This window comes from Prosopis cineraria, unplaced genomic scaffold (assembly GCF_029017545.1).
Source record: "Prosopis cineraria cultivar Desert tree isolate PC_DT_omini unplaced genomic scaffold, ASM2901754v1 PC3, whole genome shotgun sequence".
NCBI lineage: Eukaryota > Viridiplantae > Streptophyta > Magnoliopsida > Fabales > Fabaceae > Prosopis > Prosopis cineraria.
In genome coordinates, this window is record NW_026555334.1 from 46,631,719 (window position 1) to 46,648,269 (window position 16,551).

Here is a 16,551-nt window from a genome sequence, read left to right on the forward strand (position 1 = left end):
TAAACTATTAAGTTTCATCCTTCAAAAACATTAATCTTTAGAATCAATTTTCTTTCCAACCTAATCCTTTTCACCCAATTTTTCCAAATTTAATCAAGAATTTTGATGTTACAAAAGCAAATTAAAAAAAAAAAAAAAAACAAGTAGAATGTCACTGAAATGCCATTATCTCACATCGTTCACGATAGAAAGCAAATGTTTTCCATGGTTCAGGCCTCCCCGGAATAACTTTTTTTTTTTGTTTTACTGTAACAAACTTTTTTACGCACCCGTGCATGGGGGAAAATAGTAGTATTAGAATATATTATATATTATAATATAATAGAACACCAATCTAACGAGAACCTAGTAAGAAAATGTATTTGATGCCCCTATCGTTCAATCACACGTCTGCTATTCCTAAATTCACCAAAATCCTTCTCATCCATACGATATTTGTTAAACCGTCCTCCTTGTTTTTCAGATTGTCCTCCGCGAGATTTGTTCAAGTATGGTGTGCCTTGCTTCCTGCCTTCCCCCACCTGCCAGTTACGGCCTTTTCCTTTAGACTCTCTTCTGTTACCATAAGACTGCCGGGATGATCCTTCAAAGTCATCACTGAACAAGTTTGCTCGGTGAGAACCATTAGACTTGGGCTGTCTGTCTCTACTGAAGTTTCTCCTTCCGGAAGCGTGCTTGTTCCCATTATTTCGTCTTGAAGCATATACCTCGTTTAAATCCTCATCCTCATCAGAGTAGAGGCCACCTACATAGTCTTCATCAGTATCAGAACCAAAGCTTAATTTCTTGGTTTGACCTTTGCCTTTGCCTTTTTGTGCAGTACCGGAACCGCGGCCTGATTTAAATTTAGAATGAATGGACCGTTGTTCTTCCAAATCAAAAGTGAGATCATCATCCTCAGAACCAAAGCTTAATTTCTTGGTTCGAACCCTACCTTTGCCTTTCTGTGAAAAACGACCAGACTTAGAATGAATGGACCGCTGTTCATCTGAAGAGTCCTCAAATTCTGAAAAATCATCTTCAGAAGTTTTCGCTCCAGCACTATCATTGTGCTCTAGCTCATAACTATCTATATCATCTTCATCCTCAAAATCATCAAATCCTAGTCCAGGCCTATCAAGACTGGGATTAGAATATTCTCCACCACCAGATCCTTGCACTCTATCAGTTACCTCAAATTCACCTTCATGCCGTCCAAAATTCCCATGCTGAGCCTGGGTATCTGAAGGAAAATCTTCATCTATTGCATGAGCATCTGCATACTCAAAAGCTGCAACATCTGCACCATCTGATTCATCATCATCAAAATCAAAATTCCATGCATTGGAAACGTCCCGCTGGCTGGACATCCTATTATCCATCCCTGGTTTGGAAGTACGCTGTTTATCTTGAATTTTATTCTCCAGAAATTCATCAGGTGGGCGTTTACACTCACAATGAAAGCATGCCATGTTCCTCCTGTAATTCAAGAAGTTGCACCTGCCAGAGAAAAATAACATAAGTAATGCCCAAAATATTTCAGTAAAAGATGCTCGAAGAGGATATAAACAACTGTTCAAAGGGATTCCAGCTTAACACCAACCGTGTCAAGAGTTAACAGTTCTAAAGTTGGACGTGATACTTACAAATGGACAAAATCTAAATATAAGGACCTAGGAATACATCCCATTGGATTCAACTACAGAAAATAAGCAATTTCTTTGGGGGTAAACAGTGCGAACTCAGAAATCACATCAAAAAGTTGACACCAGCATCACTGCAGTACTTGTGTAAACAATTCGAGCTTATAAGCGAATGTATTATAATATCACTGGATAAATAACACTTAATGATATAAAAAGTAGCTTCACAACAAGGTGACAAACTTCATAAAAAATAAATGCAATCATTATTGCTTAGTAGATTTGCCTTGTGCACGTGGGATTGTGGAAGTGAGAGGAAGGGGAAGAGGAGTGGACAGGAGTTCAAATATTGGACTTAAACACTTACTCAGGACATTCCCATTCTCCTGGCAACAACTGTCTTTTTGGACGTTTGGCATCGCACTGTAAGCAAACAGTATTCTTTGCAAAATTCATGAAATCACACCTGTAAAAGTCAATGATCATATTAACTCAACAAAAGGGCATATAAACTATCGAATAATTGACAAATTATACAAGACAGCACCCCTGTTTATATCCAAGACAAGTCTAAAATTAAGGTAATCCTGTACTAATGACAATGCTTATCACATCCCAATGATTGTGCACACTAAAAGTACAGAGACATTATTCACATAAATCGTTTCTGTTCTATAACATAGACCATCCTCACATGACTTTGTGCACAAATGCTATAATTATACACATAAGCAGCATGCCCAAAACAAGTTAGCCGGTTCACAGGAAGTACCAAACATATTAAATTCGCAACAACAAATTCTTCAATGGAAATGACACGCAGCTATTTGGTAAAACTATCAAGTATTTATTACTGCAAAAAAGTCGTGGGGAGTTTTGAAGCACATACTTTGGACAAAGCCAGTCTCCTTTTTTCATTTCAACATCATCTCGTCCAACACGTTTCTTTGGAGGAGGAGGAGGTTGCTTCAGTTTTGGTGGGGGCTTTTTGATGACAGGAGGGGGCAGATTTGGATCTATAGGAACTGAACTCAACTTCACAACCTCATGAAGCAGCTTACGGACTACAGTTTTCACACACTTTTGCTTTAGAAGTGACCTAGTGACGGATGATCCATTCACAGGATCAAAGCCAAACATCAACAAGACCCGCATGACATCAATGGTCCGTGCCTCATCCTCTTTGTTTGTAAGCAGATACGCCCTTTCACAAGAGCTTCTCAAGCTGCAGGAACTACAGACCTGATAAGAATGAATTGTTCATCATAAACATACAAAATGCAATGCTGTAAAACTATGAATAACATAAACTAGGTATTGGAGAATGCAAATCAGATCTATATTCATGCATCAGCCATCCAGAAAGAGAGAGATATGACATCACATGGGGTCCGCATTCCATCTTCCTAATGATCTCTCTCTTTCTCCCTCCCTTAATATTCCATATGCACTCATTTTTGTGAATGAAATAGCTTTCAAGTTTCAAGATCAAACAACATCCCCTTGCTCTTACCTGTCTACGTGCAGTATGGTAGTGAGCAAGTCAGACTATGATATTATCAAAATTCACGGTAGACAAATGGACAGACAATGAATCCAGAAGCAGCTAAAAAATAAAAAGTTGCGGGGCTGCAGGGGTCAAGCATAATGTAACATATTGTGTTAAACACTAGACTAAAGCCTCTACGCTTACATCTCCTTCATCAAGGTGGACAAGCTTCCTTAGAAGTTTAGCAGAGAAAACCACTTTTCCATCTGCAGTTGGGCATCCGAAACCAACCAGAATTTGAATGTCTTGCCTCGACAAGGACCTGGAGTCAATCCCTCATAATTCAGCAACTATGATAGAGAGCAGCATTTTGGAAGTTATAATCACATCAACAACATCCCCATAGATAACAAAATAAAGCATTTTTTATTTTAACATTATTCTCACAGTTCAAAAACACATCTTTTTGCTCTGAATACCTTTTATCCCTTCTTCTTTTTCTTCAAGTTTATCCTTTACTTATTCTTCTATTTAAAAGAAAAGGTGTGGGGAGTTGGCTGGGGTTTCAACCTGACTGAAGAACAATCAGAGTTTTGCAGGACTGAAATATATGAAAATCGGATATTACCAATACCGTCTCACACATTTTGGCAACTCAAAGATCACTTCGCATAAAACATGACAGTTAACCCAAATTACCCGACCCATATCAAGGTTTCCTCGATAAAAATAGAAGAGACACGGAAATACAAGAGCAGAGCCACCCCAGAAGATCCCACGCCAGACAAAATCAAGTGGCTCCTTTGAAGAAGTGTTAAATCACCAAAACAAAAACCCTTTTTCCTTGCTCTCTATAAAGCGACATATGTATAAACGAACCTTAATATGTCGAAACGGTCTTTCCCAAAATTGAGGCAGGCGGTTTGCACGCTCTTGAAATCCTTAATGAAATCAAGTCCCGCATCATCTGCCAGCCCGGCACAATCGAACCCCAAATCCTGAACCAGTTTATCCTCGTCCCTTCTCCTATGATCAAAATAATTCTGCTGAACCAACCTCTGCATCAATTCGATCCACTCCGGCCACGGGTGCAACACCTCAACCTCCTTCTTCGCCAATTCACCACACTTCGCTGCCCCCCTCGTCGCCTCCAACTTCGACTCAGATAAACCGGCATCGATGGGATTGGGGTTGACATTAGCTGCAGATCCTATTTCTGATTCTGGTCCCTTAGTGTCACTGGGCGGCAACTGCGTCTTCTTAGACTCTCGCCAGGCTCGAATTCGTTGAAGAGTTTGGTGCTTTTGGTCGCGTTCTTTCTCAATGGCGTCGATTTGATCAAAGACGAAGCTAAGACGGGCAGAAAGGCTAGTGGGCTTGGGATCAGTGGCAGGGTCTTGAGAAGTTGAATAGGATTTAGACGTCAGAAGCTCGGAGAGGTAGAAGGAGCTTGTAGGTGCAGGGGGTTTAGGGTTCAAGGGAAAGAGAGAGATGCGTCTGATGAGCAGAACAGAGAAAGGGCGGTAAGCCATTAAGATTGAAATGACGATCATGCATTACCAGGCAGAGACAGCCCGTGATAAAACTTAAACCCTACGGGGTCTTTGCCCCGACAGGCGTTCGAGCGCCCAGCATCGGGATTTTTTTGCCCGATAGAGCATTTATAAATTAAGTTTTTCTTAGCCAACGTTTATAAATCAAGTGGCCTTTCTTTTTCTTCAAGAAATTACTTTTGTTGTTGTTGCTGCTGGCTAGTTACCGCCATTCAAGTTAACTGATGTATGTTTGGATGACATCCCTGCGGAGGTTGGGATGGACCAAATTTAAGTTGAGATATTAAAAACTTAAAAAATATTGTTTGAATAAAAATGGGTTAAAGTAACAACTTTAGTATATATTATTTTTTAAAGAGCATTTAATAACTTAAATTATTAAATAGTGTAAAATAAATTATTAATTTTTAAAAATAGAACATTTAATAACCCATATTAACTTCAATTGACGGATGTTATGTGAAGCCACAATGACACGTGGCATGACACAAACATGACACGTCAACATGATAAAAGTATAAATTTAATTATGAACTATTTTTTAAAAAACATTAGGCAACGTCTGCTATAAAAAACAGATCATCCAACATTTTCTCCTCAATTTTGACTAATGCCATTTATTTTCATACTTACAAGGTTCATAAAGCATCAATCTCTTCAATCTTCTTGTCTTCATTCTCAACATCAGCTTTAGAAGAAAAGGTTCCAAGAATTTTTGTTTAAAAATATTCAAAAAGACAAGCCAATGAGATAGAAGCTTAATTTTATTACACATGAAAAAAGCTTGATCTAACTTAATTTAGCCACAAATTATTTTTTCTACTTTGTTAGTATTGCCTTTATGAATGTCTTCAGATAGTAACTTTTTAAATCTTTTCTTTTCAAGCTGAGATTGAGAATTAAGGTAAGAAGATTGGAGAGATTTATGCTTTGTGGGCCTCATAAATATAAAAATAAATGATTTTTGATCAAAATTTAGAAAAAAGTGTTGGATGATCCATCTTTTTATAGTAAAGATTATTTGGTGTTCCTTAAAAAATAATTCATAATTAAATTTGTATTTTTACCATGCTAACATGTGCCACATGTCATTGTGAGCAATACATAAAGTCTATCAACTAAAGTTAACAGTAGGTTATTGAATGCTTCATTTTTTAAAATTTGTGATTTGTTTACATTATATGATAGTGAAGCTGTCAAATACTTCTTAAAAAAAAATATATGGCCAAATTTATACATTTATCCTAAAAAAGATTGTAACTAAGGTAGAAGGCAAACGCTTGTTTGGTGTGAAGCCATCCCATTAAAAATGGCTTTTGAAATGTACCGGCGGGAAAAAACATGAGAGAAGAAAGAGAAAGCTAGGACAATGTTACCCAGATTTCGATATAACATGTGTTTGGATAATGTTTTTAATTGATTATTTGATAGAAAATCGATTACAAAATGAAAATCATCCAAACACTCACAAAATGAGTTAATTGATTTTTGGGTTAAAAATTAATTTTCTTCCAAAGCTAAAAAACCAATAGTTATGTGAAAAAGTTAACCAAAAACATTGGAGCAAATTATAAAGAAAGGCTTAAAAAAAATTATAAAAAAAAGAACATAATTTAATTAAAATAAAATTAGACTCTCTTTTCTTTTCTCTTTTTTTTAATAAAATTTAAACTTTGTATCCTTACAAAATTAATATTTGATATTTAAAAATTAAATTATATAATAATTTATATAATTAAAATTAATTATAATTAAATTATCTAAACATCTTCAATTATGTTAAAATTAATTTTAAAAAAATAATATCCAAACAGATTGTGTTATAATTTAATCAATTATTTTTATAATTTATTATACCCAATTAAAATTCAAACGGGCACATATACAATTAGAGTTTTTTATTTTATTTTAAGTTACACAGTTTTATTAACCTAATTCTTTTATAACCTTACGCGGGGAGCTCATTTCCTAATGCAAGGGTACATTGTTTCCACCATAAGTACATGAAACTGGAGGTTAGTTATATGATTTATTTTGAAATATTATAACTTATTTCTCAATTAAAGTTCACTAGATTAATTCATCAGAAGTATTATATTTTTTTAACTTTATGTAAAAATTTGAATTAAGATAATTTGAATATTTATTTTATCTTTTAGAATTGAATATTTTGTAATTTATAAATTTATTTTAGCCCTTTATAATTAAATATTTTGTAACTTCTCATTTCATTCTAACTTTTTTTAAAAAAAATTGTAATTTAAAGTTTATCATTTTTTTCTAGAGATATCAAATGAGTCCAAAACACACACACACACACACACACACACACACACACACACACACACAGAGAGAGAGAGAGAGAGAGAGAGAGAGAGAGAGAGAGAGAGAGAGAGAGAGAGAGAGATAAAATTTGCTTTGATTCTACTTATAGGGCATCTCAATTATTATTATGTCTATTCTTACTCTTTTGCCCCTATTTAATATTAGAAAGATTATTAAATGCTAGAGTACTTTATTTTTAAAGTAGATATATTTAATAGGAATAAAATTAAAAACTTTTTGAATTTTTAGACAAAATTAATAAAGTTTAATGTTTTCCTTAATTCTAATAAAAATGGTGGAATTGACTTATAAATAAAATTAGAAAGAGTATATTATTAAATTCATATATCTTTTTTTTTTTTCAGTTCTGCCTCTACAAAGGCTTTTGAATTCAAATTATTTAAACAAATTTAAATTTGTCTAACCGACCTCTAAAAAAAAATTCAAACATAAATTACATTATATTTACATATTTTTTTCCTAATCTCAATTTGTTAACTTCGATTGAATTTTAACCTCAATTAAAAATTTTTTAATCCAAAACACACAAAGCAAGTAATAATAATTTTACAGCACAATAACAAAAACTCATGCCCCAACTGTCGACTCTCTGACTCTGGAGTATTTTGGGGGGGTTGGGGGGGATAAAGAATCAGAAAAATTTGCAAATATAAGATGGTCTTCATAGTTAACTGCCTACATTTTCAGAACCAAAATGGACACCGTTCAATTTCGAAGCAGCTTCAGGAACTCAGGTAAGCTTTGGCTTTGTCCTTTGTGTCTTTCAGTAACACTGCCGTAGCTGGCAATAAAACTGTAGAAATTGTATTTGTATACGTATAGCATTGTCGTCCGTGTTTACATTTGTACCGTCTATGTTGGCGATTGTGTAGTTTGGCGTCTGCCCTGACACTATATATACTAGTTTTTATCTCATTAATAAAGCAGTAGCCAATTTTACATTCAATATTGTTTGGTCGGGCTCATTCTCATCTTGCAGGAAATTCTACAAGAAATATGTACACGTCTTTTAACAATAACCTCAAATATTTTATCAACTAACTCGAACGAGATGGAAAAAATACATCATTCTGATTTCTATGGGATGTTGACTTCATAGCAGAAAATGGCAATTTATTTCTATCAACATTTTAGGATAAGAACACATGCAAACTCCCATGTCCATCTCTTAGAATGACATAGCTCTTCAAAACGAAAGAAGAGAACAGTGGCTAAACATGAAAATAAATAGAATTAACTAAACCAGATAATTCAGAAGTTACTATAACTGAGGCTGCGCAGCGCATTTAAATCGAGACACTGTTGGGAATTCCCATGCCAGTGAGACCACCTTCACTGGAAGGATAAAGTAAAGTATATGGCATCTTTACTGGCCCAGCTCGGTTTTTGAGCTTCTCGTCACTATTCCTCCTCATAATTCTCTCTTCAATTTCTCTCAATTTCTCTCCAAACTTCTCAAAGTCTTCCAAAGGCTTCGCATCAGATGTCCAATTAGGAGTGTCTCTCTGTCCCAGGTAGACCTCATCAGAAGTATGCCTAGACAAGACTTCTATAAGAGAAATGCCAAGAACAGTCTGCAACTGTGATGTAATTGTTTTCAAGAAAGCCTTTTCAGGATTTGCCAGGAGCTCATCATATTCTGGACTTCCTTTCTTGGGCATGAATCGCCGACTTATAGATGGGCGATTAAGGGGGTAGCCTCCAAAAGGGTATTGTCCAAAGTTAATTGCAGCATGGAGAGCTGAAGCAATCCAGATTATAGTAGTGCAAGATTCTATCAACTCTTCACGAGTCTGCATCCTAGGCCACCAAGGCTCATCTTTCTTGTCACCATGGCCTTCCTCCCTCAATTCCTTCCACCAAGATTGGAGTTCAGAGTCTTGCCTGACCGTGTCATCTGTCTTGTAGTAATGGGAACAATAGTCTTGGACCCATGTCTTGATAGCAAACCAAATCTCTAGTCCATCAACAGCATAAGGGTAATCCTCAATCAACAGCCTAAGGCCATGTGGGGAAGCTGAATCCTCAGCTGCCATTCCTCTGACAGAAGCAAGCAGCAAGTCATTAAAACCAAAAGTTCTATCACTTCCATTACGATATGATACAATCTAATTCAGTTCGTTTATCCCCTCTCAAAAAAAAAAAAAAAAAAGTGAAAGTCAATAAACACTCCATGCCTTAATAGCTTAAATGAACAGAACTTTAACCATAGTCATGTGCTTCTGAAATTTACCTTTTGACAAGATCAACAGGAAGTGCTTGCTCAGGGAAAACCCAATCCTTATACATGTACGATGACATCTCCATGGAATACTTAGCAGGAAATACTGTTAACTCCAAAGCTCCTCCTGCATTGATGAGGATCTGCCGTGCAAGTGCATTTATATTCATGGTATCACGAAAGTGAGGATGCAATAGTTTGTGAATAGGATGAAGCACACTAAGCTGTCTGTTTGTAGCTATAATAAATGGCTCAATTGCAGCATGAGTATGCAACCTGTGGCACATGTAAAAGCGTCCAAGTTAATTCTAAAAATAAGTGAACTAAGTATATGAGTTTGGTTTATTCAAAAGTTATACCAGTGGCTGATAAGCTGGTGAAAGCCCGAGTCAACTACTGCTACATAAGCTTTGGCTAATTCCCAGATGGAGCTTTCAACGCCTTGTTTGGCAGGAGTGTAGACTTCACTTAAAGCACCAAATTGATCTCCCTCGGGATGTGGCAAACTCAATTCAATGGCCAATGGCTTTAAAGTTCCATCACTTTGCAAGAATAAAACTGTCCTGCTAGCATAAGCCTGTGTGGAAGTGGTGTTTATCCTCCTCATGTATGGCATTAGCGTATCATGGTGATCTAATATGAATAACTTCTTTTTACTGATGGCCTAGACAACCAAAAACAAATTAGTAACATGACTCAGAACATCATATCCCAAAAAATTGATTTTGAAAAGAAGTTGTAACAAAATATTCCTCGCCTAGTAATTGTGAAACACAACATCATATCACCCTTGAAACGTTACCTCATCTACAGTGAGCCCATCCAGGTTTAACTCTATTTGTTCTTTAGCTATCTTACTTGTTTGATCACCATAAACTTTAGGATCTAGTTTGCTAGCCGGCGGGAATTCCTGCAAATAATTTAGGATTATTGTACGGGGGAAAAACAGATAGAACGCTCCATTAGGCTATTGAGCCTATTAAGACAAGCAAAGTTTGACATTCAGGCAGAGATCATATTCTTATCTCTTTATCTAAATCCAAATATTCACAATTAATTAGTAGCATTTAGCCGTTTAAGCTTACTTGGAGACAGCGAATTATGACAGGATTTACACCCGCCAGCATCTCTCTCACAAATTCTTCATCAGTCCTCCACGCAGACTTATCCTCTGCTCCAAATTATTAAGAACGCCAGTATCAAACAAGAATGGTTCACAAAAATAAGTAACATGTAAAGTTAACCGAGGGCCATGACTCATGTACAACACCTTTAATCACTTGAGGCGTCGGAAACTTGAGGAACTTTTCACCATCAGTTCGGAAAATTTCCTTGATTAATTCTGCCGGAATGTTATCCCTAATATCCTTAAATATACCTTCAGGCAACTCAATCCCACCTTCATAAAGTTTAAGCACATCTTGAAAGCTATCAAACTCATTCGGAGTTCTGTCAAAAAGAGATTCCAGCTCAGGTTTCAAAACTTGAACAATGAGCTTTAGTGCATAGCCAAGAGCATCCGCCATCTTCACATGACTGAATCTTTCGTCCCTTGGAACATAGATATTGAGACTCAATGGCAGCTTCAGCCTAGTCTCAACATTAGGATCTGCAAAGATATGACAACAATTTTTTTTTTGAATACCACCTGGATTAGCCAAAGAAAACGACTTTTTGTTTTCAAAGGCAGTTTAAAAGCCTGACCTGACTTTTTGGGTGGTCTACCAGTTCGACACCTTCGAGGGTAGGGATATTGGCTAGACCCTCCCAGAATAGGACGAACGAGCTGAGGCTTGTCTGGATTGCTCAAATCATTATAGTACGCATAATCATAAACTCTATCCCATTCTTTAAGCTCCCCCTGTCCATCTCCTCTCAGATTATTCAATTCTTCTTCTCTGTACTTGAGCAGGGCCTCTGGAGTCTCACTTGGAAGGAACGTCTGCAACACAGTAGCAACAAGCTTATAGTTCAGAAGCTCCTTTTACAGATGAACTTTACTAGTAAATAATAATTCATTTAATGCACCTTGTTGGCGAAGAAAATGCGATTCGTTTCGTATTTATCCGCGTTGTAGATCCAAGAGTTGCAAACGAAGTGGATAACGCCATGATGAGGAACATTTTCAAGAGTAAGAGTTCTGAGATAGAACTCACTAGGATGATTATTCCTTATTAACAATGCTCCTGGAGTTCCTATCGCTTCATCCCACTCAAATGTAACCTTAAATGCAACTTCGTCCGCCGTCAAAGGCGTTATTGTTGTAATCCAATCTTCCAGATATGCCGGCTTCCCAAGCTTCCCTCTCAAACCATTTTCTGCAGTTTATCCATTTCAGAAGCTTTCAAAGTAAATATAGGAGTAATTTTTTATATCATCGTAATTCTTTAAAAAAAAAACGAAAAAAGGGTCAGCCCCATGGACTCGTACGTGAGAGTTGACTAGTTGAGAGACTAGAAGTCATTTGCCAAATAGTGAGATAGTGGATCCTGACTCGGACTTCGCAATAGAATAATGAAAAGGGAACAAAACGACCCAGCACTATCAAACGCAATCTAACCGGGCATCAAATTGCCATACATTATTGCAACAAAAATCATCACCGACACAGGCGGTGTGATGATGGTTTGAAAAACACGAAAATTAGAAAGAGAACAGAAAATATCAGAACTAGAGTTGGAAAGCAGAGAAAATTACTAGCTGTGAAACTAGGGGCGATTCTGCGACAACCAGCGGATCGGAGAAATCTGCATGCCGCTTTTTTATTATTATTATTTTACCAGACCATGCCTCTCTAGTTTTCCCTCCGACCTTACTTTTTTTTTTTTATTTGGGGGGGGGGGTGGTCAATGCCTCTTATGTCGGACTCGTCAACTAGAGAGAGAGAGAGAGAGAGCCAGAATCCCTTTTTCTTTGTTTTTTTTTTTACTCACACACAATTAACGGGCTTCCATTTTTTTTGGGTACAATAATGGTTCTACTTTAACATGATTTGGGCATGGCCCAACAAAACATATCATGATTTGTGAACAGATGCACGTGCCTTCAGAGTTTTTCTTTTTTTCAGAGAGGCAGCAGTAACTTTATTAAAAATAATAATGAAATAACGTATTAATATTAATATAATAATTAATAATTGTACGGATGCATATGATCGCATCAGCTCGCCAAAGTATGATTTGGTCTCTTGTCTGATAAGAGTCTAAAGAAAACATAAAAAGAAACTTACATATAATTTTGTAGGCTGGAGGATAAGCAAAAACAAAAATGTAATTACGACAACTAAACTAGTCAAAATTAATGAACGCTCGAGAGGAAATATTTCAATATCAAATTATTTATGCCATAGGCATTGACTTTGAATAACAAAATAAAACAGCCTTGCAGACACTACTCTAACCAAAGTCCAGTCGTCAAGGTTACTAGCCGCCACCGAAGTTCAACCAAAATTCAATTTAAAAGAACTATTCTTAGGTAAAAAGAAAAATAATTTTCGTCTGTACTTGATTTATTTACTCACGAAGTTGTAGAAAAATAGACGAGTGCAGAGTCCAAACAAGCGGTTCAGAAAGAGTAGATTACCGATTTCCGTCTGTACTTGGATAAATGGACGGAGGGAGGGAAGGAAGGAAGACATAGAACAGGACACAGTGTTTAGTTAACTAGGAAGAAGATAGAGCAACGAAACAAAAGAATATCGTTAGAGGGCAGGATTTATACTAGTAGTGTCTAATTCTATCCGTTTGTCCCTCCAAACGCTAATCAAGACCCATAATCGTAAACAAGCCATCAGAAACAGAGTGAGAGGGGGAGAGGGTGGTTAGGTAAACTGACCAGGGTCAACGTTGACGGAACTAATCAACTGGAGGGAAACCTTGTTGCCCACTAGCTCGTGAAATCGATCCATGACGGAGGCACCCAAGTCGTTCATGTCCAACACATTCTTCTTCATCAACACCGCCGTCCCTTTAATGGTAGTGCGGTGGCCATCGCCGTCGCCGTCGGAGTTTCCGGTGAGAGCGGTAAGGATGTTCTGAAACATCTGTTTCTTCTCAGAGCAGCTACCTCTCGGAGTAAAAGTTCGAAAAAACAGAAGGGGATTTAATTAGAACCGTGAATTTGCAGCGAGGAAGTGCCTCGGTGTTGTGCGCATTTATAGGCAGGAAAGAGAGAAGTTCACACCTGCCAATAAGAGACTGCCACTTGTTCAGCCACTGTAGATTCAATGTCTTCTCCTTCCCCTCTTTTTCTTGGAAGTCGAGGAGAAGGAGGTCGATCCGTGTGGTAATTTTGGGAAGAAATTCCACTTACCTTTTTTTAAAAAACAAAAAAGAAAATGAAAATCTGTGTTCATTCAAGGTTCGATACACATTAACTTTGTCCTGATTCCATGTTTTATTAATATGTGTGTGCGTGTGTACAACTTTGTCCTCGTCTTCATTCATACGTGCCCCTCGAGTTCAAGGCACGTGATGGCTCCTCCTTTTTAGACACATTTTTTTTTATTGATGTTTTCCCCCTTGTCCATATGCAATTTATTTTGTCAGTTGATATATATATTCTACATCAATTTGCCTTAATCTATTGCTCGCTCAATTTTAAATTATAAAATATTTTTTAAAAAAATTTAATATTCTAAAATATAAGGTATTTTAATAAAAATAAAATTTTATTAATATTTTTTAATATTATCTTTCTTATTATATTTTTTTATGAATGATATATTAGATGAATGCTATTTTCAAAAATTTATATTTTTATTTTAAAAAATTAAAATCATAAAATATATTTAAAGAATTTTGTTAATATGTATGATTTTTTTAAAAAAATATTTTATAATTTAAAATAGAGAAAGTTATTTCTTTTTATTTTCCTTCACCAATTATATTTCTCTAAGATTAGGATCAGGTTGCTCCGGATATTAAAAACTGGAATCAAATCACAATGCTACAGTGCCTGGTGAATGAAGTAAGAAACTTTTTTACAGTTTATGGTATACTTCTTCTCTTCTAAATCATAAAACATTTTTGAGGGGCAGATTGAATTTGAAGGAGAGCACCGAAAAAAGTCATTTTTTAAAAGACATGATTTTAAAAATCTAATATATTTGGCGTATTTTGGAAATGCTTAATGGGATTTTTGTAAACATTCTCTTTTTTTATCAACTATAAACAAGAAAAATCTACCTTTCCACGTTAGAGTTTATTTTTTTTTAATTTAAAATTGCCAATGTCTTTTTTTAGCAAGAGAGAGTGACATTTGAATCTTAAAAGGATCAATTAATTTAAGTTGACTCTCAACTAACTTTAGAATACTAATAAAGTTCCTTAACTCTTTTTTTTTATCAACTATAAAAATTCTCTTGATAAATATTTGAAATTAATAAAATTTTTATATCTATTTGTGCTTAAGTGTATATTTGAGAGTATATGATAGAATGGAAAGGAAGAGTTATTAATAAAATGGAATGGAATGTGGTGGAGTGAGACAAAGTATAATGGAATAGAACATTCCACTGTTTGAGAGTTCTATGAAAAGAATAAATAAGTTTATATTTTATTGTTTAAGAATAATTACAAAATTAATAAATTTGAATAAGATATAATTATTCTTTTTTTTTTGTTTTAAGGCAAGGGAGAGTGAGAGGAGTAAGAAGGATAAGGGTAATTTTGTAAAAATATTATTTATATCCTATCATTTTATGCTTGATCTCTAAATTGGAGGTAAAAGAAAAATAAATTTAAGATGGCAAATGATAGTTTAGAAAACTACCCCAAGCATTATGCTCCCTTTTAAAAATATCTTTTAAATAATGGCACAGGAATTCTAAACATACCATTCCATTATATTTTATTCAGTCTTAAAAAATACTCTCAAACATCACATAAGCTATCAAATTAAATAAAGTTAGATATGGAGATAGTAGGTAATTTATAGCTATATTCATGAAGGTCAAAGTTATTAAAAATATCTATGGAATCAACATTTACATTTCCATGTTTAAAATTTGATCTTACCAGATAAATAGGGACTGGTCAATCTAACGTTACCTTGTATTGATTCTTTCGATGCAAGTATTTATTTTGTTGGCCGAGATGAAAGTATTCATTTGGAGAAAAGGACTTTGTTCAATCTATTTTTTCTCATTTGTTGCCTATAATGAGTAAAACGAGGTATTAAATATCTGCGTATCTTCATCACTTTAGTTTGAGGATTTGTCATTAAATCATCATCATCTTTATTTAATATTTTATTTATTTGTTAAATTTATATTATCTTTTAAATAAATAATTCAGATTAGGTTTGGATTTATTCTTTCCTCCCTTCTCTTCCTCTCGTTCTTCATCAATCTCTCGCTAAATTTTTGTGTTTGGTCAGCAATATAAAATTATACGACCAAGATAATATAAAGCAATGCAAGTTGTCCTCAATAATTGATGTGTCATGACTCATGTCAAACGCAGAATAACCTTTCTCACGTGGAATTATCGCTGGTTTTTCATTTTTCCAGTAAGATATTGAAAAAAAAGAGGTAGAGTTACATGACAAGAAAAATCTACGTTTTTATTTTTTATTTAAAATTGCCAATGCTTTTTTTTTTTTTAAGAAAGAATGACAGTTAAGTCTTAAAAGAGTTAATTAATTTAAGTTAAGCTCTAACTGATTTTAGAATACCAACAAAGTTTCTTAGCCCTTTATGATAAATTGATGATAATTTTAATAGAAATTTGTAAAGATTTGTAAATTCAACTCCAAATTTCATAATTTTATTATGATGTATTTATAACTTATTTTTTGAAATTTAATAAAAAATATAAATATTTATCTTTGATATTTGAGAAGTATTAAGTCTAACAGTTATAGAAATTTGCAAGTTTAGTTCTCTATTTTGCAACTTTGCTAGGATATATTTGTAACTTATTTTTTTAATTTTAACCAAAAATATTAATGTTCATATTTAATATTGAAAAGTATTAAATCTAACAGCTTTAGAGATTTACAAATTAGGTTTCCAATTTTATAATTTGTTGTGATAAATTTGTAACTCATTTTTCATATTTTAATAAAGAATGCAAATGTTATATTTAATGTTGAAAAATATTAAACCTATTGTTTATTTTTAACTCTGTTAAAATTTAAAAAGTAAGTTGCAAGTTATCATAACAAAATTAGAAGTTGCACTTGAAATTTTTTGAAAATGTTAGACTTGTTACCAGTAAAAAATTGAGAGATTTTGTTAATACTTAAAACTTAAGTTAAATTAATTGATCCCCTTAAAACTTAATTATCATTCTCCCTTATTTTCATCCAAAGCCTCCA

The 16,551-nt window shown here is 34.6% G+C and overlaps 2 protein-coding genes across 2 annotated transcripts; both read right to left on the reverse strand.

The window, feature by feature from the left end:
* Positions 1-292: 292 nt before the first annotated feature.
* On the reverse strand, positions 293-4,763 carry LOC129307151 (uncharacterized). Its single transcript, XM_054948032.1, has 5 exons — positions 3,991-4,763; positions 3,316-3,433; positions 2,512-2,864; positions 1,990-2,088; positions 293-1,479 (listed from the first exon to the last, which is right to left on the reverse strand). The coding sequence occupies exons 1-5, from the start codon at positions 4,662-4,664 to the stop codon at positions 372-374; spliced, it is 2,352 nt and encodes a 783-aa protein (XP_054804007.1). The 5' UTR covers positions 4,665-4,763; the 3' UTR covers positions 293-371.
* Positions 4,764-8,106: 3,343 nt separating this feature from the next.
* On the reverse strand, positions 8,107-13,364 carry LOC129305988 (probable linoleate 9S-lipoxygenase 5). The gene is made up of 9 exons (XM_054946252.1): positions 13,066-13,364; positions 11,260-11,549; positions 10,936-11,173; positions 10,502-10,840; positions 10,317-10,402; positions 10,034-10,141; positions 9,591-9,895; positions 9,244-9,507; positions 8,107-9,050 (listed from the first exon to the last, which is right to left on the reverse strand). Exons 1-9 carry the CDS (start codon positions 13,271-13,273, stop codon positions 8,297-8,299), a joined length of 2,592 nt encoding a protein of 863 aa, XP_054802227.1. The 5' UTR covers positions 13,274-13,364; the 3' UTR covers positions 8,107-8,296.
* Between the last annotated feature and the right edge of the window lie 3,187 nt (positions 13,365-16,551).